The 11576-nt window shown below is 36.2% G+C and overlaps 1 protein-coding gene across 1 annotated transcript; it reads left to right on the plus strand.

Annotated features, from left to right (window-relative positions):
- Positions 1-5267: 5267 nt before the first annotated feature.
- On the plus strand, positions 5268-11359 carry LOC136065552 (uncharacterized). The gene is made up of 4 exons (XM_065768895.1): positions 5268-5412; positions 7258-8062; positions 8194-8403; positions 10941-11359. Exons 2-4 carry the CDS (start codon positions 7583-7585, stop codon positions 11142-11144), a joined length of 894 nt encoding a protein of 297 aa, XP_065624967.1. The 5' UTR covers positions 5268-5412; positions 7258-7582; the 3' UTR covers positions 11145-11359.
- Positions 11360-11576: the final 217 nt, after the last annotated feature.

The raw sequence follows: 11576 nt of genomic DNA on the forward strand, positions 1-11576 counted from the left end.
GATAAAGAACCATTACTCCTCACCTGGTCATCCACAGGCCAATGGACAGACAGAGGTTACAAATAAGACTTTGCTCAAGCTGATCAAAACCCGACTTGAGGGGGTAAAGGGGGCATGGCCTAACGAGCTCCCAGCAATCTTATGGGATACAGAACGACGGCAAGGACCCCGATGGGCGAGACTCCCTTCAAGATGATTTTTGGAACTGAAGCGGTGATCCTTGTGGAGATTGGAATATCAAGCATTCGAAAAGCTTGGTATGACGAGTAGAGAAATAACGAAAGCCTCAAGCTGGCCTTGGATTGTCTGCCCGAAATCAGAGACGATGTTGCACAAAGGATGACGCTGTATCAAGAAAGGATGATGAAGTATTACAACCAGAGGGTCAAGCTGAAACGGTTCAACCCAGGAGACATGGTCCTGCGGAAGGTTTCACAAGCCTCCAAAGATCCAAACGACGGGAAACTTGGCCTTAACTGGGAAGGCCCATACAAGGTCATCCGTTACTCAAGAAGGGGCAGTTACTACCTAAAAGATGAGAAGGGGAAGCCTTTACCCCGTCTATGGAATGCAGAGCATCTCAAGAAATATCATCAGTAAGGGGAACGAAGATTCAGCCTTAATAAGTTTCGGGATTCAGGACATCTCGTTTATTTATATGCAGATAAGCAAAGAAACCTATTTTTTCGTTATGCACTTATTTTGTTTTCTTCTCAGTATTGATTTATTATTCAGTACTTTACATGTAGCACTTTTATGTCTCCATAAATTTGTGTCCTTGTAACTCACCCCTATGAACAAGGATGAATAAAGCATCCCAGATGTGTTCACATTTACTTTCATCGTATCTCATGACAAATGCCCCAAGGACTTTCGTCGAAGCAAAAAGAGGAGGCAAGGATAAAGATCCCGTCAATATGAATGACGAGATTAAAGTCCAAACTTAAGTGATAAAAACTATAAGTTTAGATCACAAAGGATAAAGATCCCGTCAATATGAATGACCAGATTAAAGTCTAAACTTAAGTGATAAAAACTATAAATTTAGATCACAAAGGATAAAGATCCCGTCAATATGAATGACCAGATTAAAGTCCAAACTTAAGTGATAAAAACTATAAGTTTAAATCACAAGGATAAAGATCCCATTAATATGAATGACCAGATTAAAGTCCAAACTTAAGTGATAAAAACTATAAGTTTAAATCACAAGGATAAAGATCCCGTCAATACTAATGACGAGATTAAAGTCCAAACTTAAGTGATAACAACTATAAGTTTAAATCACAGGGATAAAAATCCCATCAAAAGGAATAACGAGATTAAAGTCCGAACTTAATTGATAAAAACTATAAGTTTGGATCACAAGGATAAAAATCTCGTCAATATGAATGATGATGAATACTTAAAGTCATAGGGTAAAAATCCCCTGACAAGTCAAAATCATCCTGAAAAGCAAATCACTAGTTCTATGCCCAAATCAAGCACAAACTTCAACTGGCATAAAAAAGATCGCAAGAATAAAAAAGTTCAGTGAAGAGAAGCAACAACATATGATGGCATGAATAAAGTAATAAGCAGTTTGATAGACGGCCCCAAAACCAAGGGGAAACCCGTCTCTACAGAAGAGAAATATTCACCTCAAAACAAGAGGTAACCAGTGTTTGTTAACAAAAGAAACCCCCAAACATAGAAGGGGAAAATATATTGTTTTCAAAAAAAAATAAATAAATACTTATGCAGGAAGGGTTGGAGGTTCATCAGCAACCTTGTTCGCTCCATCGTCCTTCCTGTCTTCAGCTGCTTTATCCTTCTCCAGCACCCCAAACTCAGCTTCCTCCAGTTCCTTAGCTTCGTCTTCCAGGACTTCAATATCAATCTTCTCAAAGTCCAGGCTAGAAAAATCCATAGCTGAGCTATGATGCTTCATGGTCCAGCGACGCAAAAGTTCAAACCCTTTGAAATATTGCAAAAATTAGAGGTCCAAGAATTCTTCTGATAGCTTGAATTTTTGAATGACATTCTCCCCTTCCTCGTCAATCCTCAGCAAGGCAGCTTGGATCTCTTCGTCTTTCTGAATGACGAGAGCCTTCTCCACACGTAAGGATTCAGAGAGCTCCTTTACCTTCTAATTGGCCTTGTTCCGCTCATTCATTGCGACGATCAGATCCTTCTTCAACTGCGAACATTCAGCCTCAACAGATTCTGCCTTTGATGAAGCCATCACAATTTTCTCCTCCGTGCCCAAATAGTCTGTCGTAATACGCAAAGACTCCCCAAGTACCTAAAAAGAGGAAAGGAGGTTGTACACACTCCATAGCAAATAAGTAAAGCAAGGAAATCAGGACGACATACCTGCACCAGCTTGTGAATGTGACAGCTGATAAGCTCATGTGAAGGAACGGACGACAAACTCTTCAGTTCGTCAGTTGTAATGATGTTGTGCGCATGGCCTAAAGCTGTGGCCGGATCGTCCCATACATTCATCCCAATCTTGCTCTTGCCTCTAGCACGGGTCCCTAGGGGAGAAATAGCAGTCACTTCTAAGGATGGAGTTGGAGAAGGAGGAGCAATGTGCGCGGAAGGACGAAGGGAAACTTCAACCTTTTCATCGCCCAATTTCCTCTTCTTTGAGCCAGAAGTCAAACTGGCCAAAGGTTCGCTCTTCAGGTTCTTAATCTGAGCATATTTATCTCTACTGTATCAGGTCGCCATTTCTGCAAAAAGAAAGAGAGACGATCAGATAACAGGCGAAGTCAAAGGAAGAAAACCAGTTAACAGACGAACTTACTCTTCTCTTCTCTTCTCGACGAATTTTTTCCAAAACGTATTTTGACAGCTCAGGGGCTAAGCAGCAATCGTATAAGTGACAGGGGTCAAGAAGATCGTCGAAGTCCTCTATCCCGCAAGCATAATCAAGTGCAGCTTGGACTCGATGACGATATTGATCTTCAAGATCTGGACGATCAAGATCTGTAAACCAGACCAATAACAACGCCAAATAAACATTCAAAGCAGGGTAAGAAGCAGAAAAAGTTCACAAGAATACGCACCAGGGTAAGAAGCAGAAAAATTCACAAGAATACGCACCAAGTGCTGGAACCTCCCATTTTTGGAGCAATCTTGGGACTTCCCCCCACAAATCGTCGGATAAGGTTTCCCAACCTGATCCATAGACGAAAAAGTACCGTGATTTCCAATCACGAAAGGACGAAGGGAAATCCCTCACTACTTTGAATTTCCTATCCCAGGGTAAAAATTCAAAATACCCATAATGGGTAGACGGCTTCAAACGATACAAAAACAGAAATTCGTTTACTATAATCATTTCTCCATCACAGGCAGATACCCAAATGACCATACAACTTATTACCGTCATCCAAGCATTGGGGACCAGTTGACCAGGAGCAGTTTGAAGGGCGTCCAAAAGGTGCAAAATGAAGGGATGAACCGGGAATCGAAGGCCACACAAAAACTGGGCCTCATAAAAACACACCTCCCCATGAGCAAAGTCGCAAGCTTTCTCACCCAAACGAGGCAACCTGACAGAAGTGCCTTTGGGAAACTGAAACCTCTTCCTAAAACCCTTCAGATGACTCACCTTCAAACAACAAGACTCAGAATNTAGCCTAGAAATTGCTGTATCAATCACTTGATTTAGAGACTCAGCTTTGGAAGACAACCCAGTCTCCAACTCACTCGACCTAACATCATCTACCATATACTCGATTGGATCCATCCCAAGTGATACCTAGCTAAAGACTGGTGAAGTAAAGGATAGAGAGTAATAAACGGGCCTAATAGCAGAATCACGAGACACAAATAGACCCAGGGAGGGCGTCGATCGGAAGAATGCTCAAGAAAAACTCCCAACCTGGCAAATAAAAAAGAGACCGAAGGGCACTCTTGACTAAGATGCTCAAAGCCAACCATTAAAGCAAAAGGCAAAGAAACCTTACCAGGATGTTTCTGAAGATGAACTGCTTGGCGCTCCAGCAGATAGGCAAAATAGGAGGATGTAAGGGGAACGGTTTTCTCTAAAAAGAAAACCCAAAATTATAGCGTGCCAAAAACGAGGAAAACTCACACACACCTCCCACCGAGAGTTAACACGTGCTCGTTTCCCGATGAGGCAATCACGTCGCATTTAAGTCGGGACAACTGGCATTGGAAATTGTAGAAAACTGAATCCTCGTGTCCAATCCCATTCCGAATATCGTCTAAACTCATGACGATCAAGGAATGGGGGGCAACTGACGAAGACCAGAAATCAATCGTCGACAAGACCGACGATTGATCGTCGGTGAGGAAGACGACCTATCTTGCGTCCTTGTAGTAGACGAACATAAGGGCAAGACCCCGTCATCACAGTCAATGCGGAATACGTGCATTAATAGCACACCTGAACACTTGCCGGAGAGCTATCCTTCCCTAATTACACCAGGAGTCATTACGAAAACAAGAGTGGCGCAATGGTCGTCCGTTACACCATAACTGAGGCAATCATTGTTCAATAAATGCAAAGGTCAGGAGAGAAACGCTCAACCCAGCATTTAATGAACATAACTGCGCCACCCAGGGAGGGTTATAAAAAGGGAGCCCGGTGCGAAGAAGAAGGTAAGAGAACAAAAAAAGCTAGAAAATAGCAAACTGTGAGCAAATTAAGTTTGCATTGTGTAATCTGACTTAAACATCGGAGTATTCCCGGCTGGCCTCACGCCAGCGAAGGTACCCTCTTTGCTTCTTTCTTGTATTGACTACAAGTCCGGAACTCGTCCATCCTTCTGACGAAGAACATACTGACAAGGCACATTTTCGGCTTCATCAAATACTATTGTATAATTTATTAGGCAAAAGTTCTCAACAGTTTTTTAAGTAAAATATGCCTCACTTAAATTGAACCCAATCAAATTTTACTTTTTTTTTTCGTTTATAAAATAAAAAATGAAGGTTTGGACCACAACGACTCAAACCTTGACTCTACCTTTGTTAGTGGTTCATGTACAGCCTAAAATTTTAATAGCTACAAATTCTATCCTTGTAACAATAACAATAAATAATAAATAAATAAAATAATAATAAATAGATAAATAAATAAATAAAAAGTGATTGTGTTAATAAAGATTAGGACTGAAATTCCGTACTTGAGTTGGACTAAATAAATTAACTTTATCAAAAAAAAACTAATTAACTTAAAATTTAAGGAAATATATAACACAAATAAACCAAATTCCGTTCTGTATTAGGATTTAGGAGAAATAGGACTTTTCTTAAATCCAAAAACAAAAACTCATCTTTACTAATATATAAATAATAATGTATTCAATCCCAAAATAAAATCTGAATATATATATATTCCCATTCCAATCACACCAGTTCAGTCTAGCCTCCAGGCCCTCAATCTCATCTGCAGTATGTATCTCTCTGACTCTCTTTCTTTTTGTTGGTGACCGTGCGTATGTATACATATATGACTGTGCCACCTGTGTTCAATTTTTTTTTTTTTGATAACCACCTGTGTTCAATTTGAGTTTCTTTCAGATTTCAGAATTTGATTTTGACGCTTATAATATAGGATTGTTAACTTTAACCGTCTCCAAATTTTTATTATTGTTTTTTATATTTAAATTTAATAATTGTGTTTTCTTTTTAATTGTTTGTTTAATTGGTAGAAGTGGCTTGAGAAATTAAGGTTTTTTTTTTTTTTTTTTTTTTTTTTTCTTTCTTAAGAACTAGATTATAAAATTAAATATTTAAGTTTTCAGAGTGTGAGTAATTTATGGGGAAACTATCCACAATTGAAAATCAATAATATATCCCCTTGTTGATAGATTGATTAATATATCACCTTGTTGATGGATTGATTAGACTTATACTTAATGTTTCAACAACTGTTTAAATCTATATGCATGTAGAAAAACAAATTGATAAAAATGGCGTAAATGGAAGAATTGAAATTTGATTGGTTTAAACTTTAAAAGAAACGTTAAATGGAAGTGTTTGCTTCATTATTTGTCAAATGTCTTGAAGTCCTGTAAAGTTACAGTGACGAGGTAAGCAAAGTACATATGTTTGTGAGGAGCTGTGATACAGTAATTATTTGTTTGTTGAATACTAGGATAGGGCCCCCATTTTTTGGTATCTTGTAAGCATTTACGCAAATGGCGCTTTACGCTATGAACTCCTAGAATTACCCATTGGTGATACCTTTAAAGGTATCAAGAAATGGGTTGTACAAATGCTTGCATTACAGAGGTTCTGTCAATAATGACCCGCACTTTAGTGGACTTCATACTATGACCAATTCCAATTACCTGGCTTATATTCATTTCCTCTAAAAATCATCTTCTCAGTATATAGTAATACATTACTTTATGATTTCAAGAAAGTTATTTTAGTGCAAAATTAGTAATGAACCTCACATTTTTGGGCACAAAAGTGAGTGAAGGTGTTACAACCCAAGTGTTGGATAAATGATTTGAATTTAGTTTAGTGATAGAATTTCTTAGATAGATTAGTATTGTTATTTATTTATATATATTCAATTTAATTCCTGTATTTTAGGATAGGATTAGTTCATTTGTTTTAAGATTTGTTGATGAGGTTATCTCATCTTTGACTATTTATGTACATTAAATGCATTAATGAGAATTAAGCAGAAAATTAACTAAAAACGTCTATTTCCTCTCTCAAGTTTAGAAGATTGATCATCTCGAATTGACTACACTATCTTTCAATTACCCAAGTTCACAACAGAAGGTAGCTAAATTTATTTTTTTAAGCTTTCTGTATCAAATTGAGCCTTATAATATAAATTTGAAATTATTATTATTTATTTGAGATTAATCTAAATTGCTTTGTTGCTGCTCCAATTTGTCTCACTCTTTAGCAAGAGATTTTGGTTATTTCATGGGTAAGTCATTTGGGCATAAAAAAATATGAAGGAAAGAAAATATATAGGAAAAATGCATTACATCAAGGACTAGGAAATATTGTGCTAGCAGCTAGGTTTTGAAGAAATTTTGAAAAAGCAGTGGCATGATACACAATTTGGATCCTGGTTTAGTCAATCTGAGGAAATTGAGAGAAATTTGTGAAGTTGTGGGATTCTATTGGTTGTTGAAAAGATTTGTGTAGTACTTTCACTCGCATGATAATGCTTTTCTAGTTTTGGTGATTCTCATTGTATTTCACTTCTTTTTTTTTCTTTTCTTTAATATCTAGTTTTACAAATATTCACTCATTCTCACCTCACAGGTTATGGAGCAAAAAGAAGTTCACGGCCGTATATCTGAAATAAAATACATCTGGAGTCTATTTACTATCACAATTTACAAATAATATTCACTCATTCTCAACTTGTTATGGAGCAAAACATAGTTCACGATCGTATATCTGAGTTGCCAGAAGTTCTTCGTCAACACATTCTTTCATTCCTCTCCACTAAGCAAGTAGTTCAATCTACTTTATTGTCGACTGCATGGAAACATGTTTGGATTACTTTCCCAATTCTGAGATTTGATAGGATATTCTTTCCCACAAAATGGCAAAGTCAGAAGGTTAAGAGAAAGAAACCCACAAAATGGCAGCATCAAATCTTTCTTGTCTGTCTATATTTCAGAATCTACAGTCTGAGCTTAACCTGCTTCCTTTTAAAAATCTAAAAGAGTTAAATTTACATTCGTCCGAGGAAACGGACAAGTGGCTAGCACTCCATGATCATCTCTCTGGATTTCCTCTGCTCGAGACCTTAAGGCTAAACCCTTCCTTCCAGACAAAAACAATAGAGATTTCATGTCACCATCTTAAAACATTGGAATTATCATATAAGTGCAAAATGGCTGAAGTTAAGATTGATGCTCCTAAATTATGTAGATTCTCATTCTGTTATCTTGGTGGTTATATAAAATCCTTTTCATTGAATGCTTTGGCCCTGTCATACGCTTTCTACGGTTTGCTTCCACTCTTGGATTCTTATATTCTTTTAAATGATGAGAATATTGAGCTCCTCTCAAAGCTGAATAATACAAAATTATTGGAATTGTTAATTCCCTCCATCAAGGTATTACTGGTTATAGTTCTTTCTTTTAATGATCTGTAAATTGATTTCTTTCAATATATTTTACTTTTTGTTTCATTATATATATATATATATATACTCTAATCTGTTCTTTTGTTTAACTTCATGTGAAGAAAATTAGTATTCCAAAAGAATTGAGAGAAACCGTACCGTCACCATCATATAATGTCAAGCATTTGGAGCTATCGATATCTCAGTCATTTCCGAGAAATGAAATGGATAAACTTCTGGATAGCTTGTTATGGACTTTTCCTCTTCCAGACATTTTATCAATGAAATTCAGCTACAAGTCATTTCTTGATTTTGACCAAATAACTCTCAAGGTATTAAATCTTCTTATTTCCTATAATGTAGAAACTTGTTAATACGTTTTGGCTGATGATTGCCAAGGGTGCTAAATAGTTCTTTAGTTCTTTAAACAAAGTTCTTGTTGTTAGACACCATTCACGTTATATTTTTTTTTTTTTTTTTTTTGCTGCGAGACTGCTTTCAATATGTTGGATATTAGAGTTGGTTCTTGTTATGTAATAGTAAAGATTTTTAATGTAGTTTATAGTTTCAGAAGTCCTCATTGTATGCACATAATGTTTCTAGTAAATCAGTGCTTCAAAATTTTAACATTTAAACTTAAAGCTTTTTAATTACATTCTAATTGAAATTGAAACAATTTCATAAAGTTGTATGTAAGCTTACTTTGATAATGAACTTGAATGCCAAGAAGTAGCAAGAGACCCTTTTTTTGGAACCCCTAGTTGCGAAGGCAAAGAAAGTGCACTCCTACCAACCCTATGATCCTAATGTGACTCTATATGTGACCCAACAAACCCAAAAAAAAAAACTTTGGAATTCCCTTGTGGTACTAAGGCTATTTCCATGAATCATAAGGGTATTCCGAGTTAGTGTTTCAATCACAATCCCACCCACACCATTGGTATAAGAAAATGAAAGACATGGTTTGGAACATATGGATTTGAGAATGGTAACTAATGACCATCCAGCCATGGTGCATGTATCAGTGCTGAAGGGGCTACAGCAAAGATCCTTCTAGCAAATGATTCCTATACTGGTCATAATCCATGCTATCAAAAAAGATATATTCATACGAGGAACCCAAGCTAGTGCGATCACTCCCAGAATGACTTGTGGAGGTTACCCCAAATGAAGAGATTTTAGATAGCCATTTCTAGCATTCAGATGATCTCTTTGATGAATTCCTAATCGTGAGTTATGGTTTGCTGGAGCTGGTCAAAATTCAACATGGGCACTGAGTAGAAAGACAAGAAAGGCAATTGTGAAGTGTGCTGCCATTACTGGCCTATGCATTGTGTACACAGGTTAACTAGGTATGCTGAAATGATAAAGGTTATTAGAAAGTATGAATTTATAGAAAGAATTTGGATCCATCCAATCAGGTTAACTAGGTGAAATTAGGGTTTGTGATTGGAAAAAGGTTCCTCCATTAAACTTCAACTACCTACTTTCATCAGGAACTCTTCATGATCCTCAAGCCAATTAGGCTGACATTTTGAAAGTTACTGCCTCCGTCTATCACCTTGCCCTCTAGATTTTTTTTTTTTTTTTTTCTTTCGATTGAGAACAAAAAGCTCACCCTGGAAATTGATTGGCTTAGAATTAGTGAGCTCATTTATCTCTACCTTTGTTGTTGAATAGGAATAGGTGTAGTACACAATCATTTCATAGGTGCGCGTAAATGTAATACACTATATTTTCTTCTAACCAATGGAGCCCTTCTAAACTATTTAGATGTAATAAACTTGTATCCCTTTTTTCCCGGTAAAAGGGAGGGAGAGTAATACACTTCCTTAGTAGCCAACGAAATCCTCAATTAGTTTCAACCATAGTTGGATTCATTGTTAAAGGTTTGTACAGATGAGAAGAATTAGATATTCCAAGTGAAATTTAAGTTCCAAACAGATATCCCCTATTCAATACCTGAGTATTGTCCTTAAGAGAGCTGCGCCTTTTCTGAATCTCTCATTGGTGGATTGTAAAGAGAGAAAGAGGATGGGTCTTGACCAAAAAAAGAAACTCTAGAAACATAATTGCACTGCGAGAGGCAAATCATTACAATTTAATGTTCATAATCATATTAAAAGAAAAAAAGGAAGTGTTTGGTTTTTTGTCCAATACTGGTTATTCTTTTGGATAGATTTCTCAATGTGAGTAATTTACTAAATTTTTGTGTCCTGTTCTTCCTTCTATCAAAGGATCAACCATATCAAGTAAGAAATAATTGACATTTTATTATTTTAAATAACAAAAAATAATTTGCTTTATGAAATATTTACTGGATTATATTTATATATGAAGCAAATTTTATTGTACGAACGTGGCTTTAATAGTTTTCTTCTTTTTCTTGGGTGGCTTTACACTACATGTTTTATCTCCGATTATGTAACTACTTCAGTATTTATTGAGAATTCTAGTATCTCGATGATCTAATTTATAGCTTATGTGATTTAATCACTTTGTGGTTCCATGCCAATTGCTGGTTTAGCACCTACCAAGTGTGTGTAACTTACTAAGCAATAGAGAATGTGTGTGCGAGAGAACTTTTGATAGATTCATATGGCCTTGACTAAAAACTTACTATGGTGGCACTATAATAGTAGTACATTAATGAAAAAAAAAAAAAAATTGCAATAACACAATGATTTGCACTATTATCATAATTTGATTTTAATTCAACACCATTTTCTCTTTTGATCTTTAAAGGAGACTGATTTAATGTTACTGAGACCCTTAAGTTTCGTGCCTTATTTTTTTATTGGATAATTAGGCGGATAAGATGGCTGTTTACTAGAATTCCCATGTTGCTAACAGTCTGTCTGTATTTCAGTTCTCTTATGAAAAGCCTATTTATGAAGGGGAGAATCCTAGTTGTTGCAAATTTCTACCATTTCTGTGCTGGCGGCATTGCTTGAAGGCCATCAAGATTGAGAGCCTTACTGGTCTTGCAGATGGAGTAATCCTATACAAGTATTTTTCTGAGAATGCAAAAACCTTGGAGGACTTCTGGTATCATGTTGGCGCAGTTGCTTGAATCTAAAACTTTAGAGTACTCATGGTTTCATGTCGGTGTCATTGCTTTTGGAGTGATCGTATTGAGGAAATGCATATACAAAGATCTAAGAGAAGTATCTTTTGGAGAATGCAGAAATTGGAAGGTCTCACATTTACCAAAGAGCAATATTTTGTAGTTTTCTTTCCCCTAGTTGTAGTCTGGCCTCTAAATTATTTTTAAGTGATGGATTGTTTTGTGGCCATGGCAAAAAAACTATTATGAATAAGTTAAATTATTTGATATTAATTCTTAAAACTAAAAGTATTAATCTGCTTTTTGGCATTTGAGAATGAAGTATGCCATTTTAGATATCACCAACCTTACCAATCCATTTAATTAAATGAAAATTTTTAGCATAATGATAGGGCTTATCTATATCAGAGATTTAAAATCCGTATAAGTAACATTAAA

Source organism: Quercus suber, unplaced genomic scaffold (genome assembly GCF_002906115.3).
Source record: "Quercus suber isolate HL8 unplaced genomic scaffold, Cork oak 2.0 scaffold_1017, whole genome shotgun sequence".
In the NCBI taxonomy this organism is placed as follows: Eukaryota; Viridiplantae; Streptophyta; class Magnoliopsida; order Fagales; family Fagaceae; genus Quercus; species Quercus suber.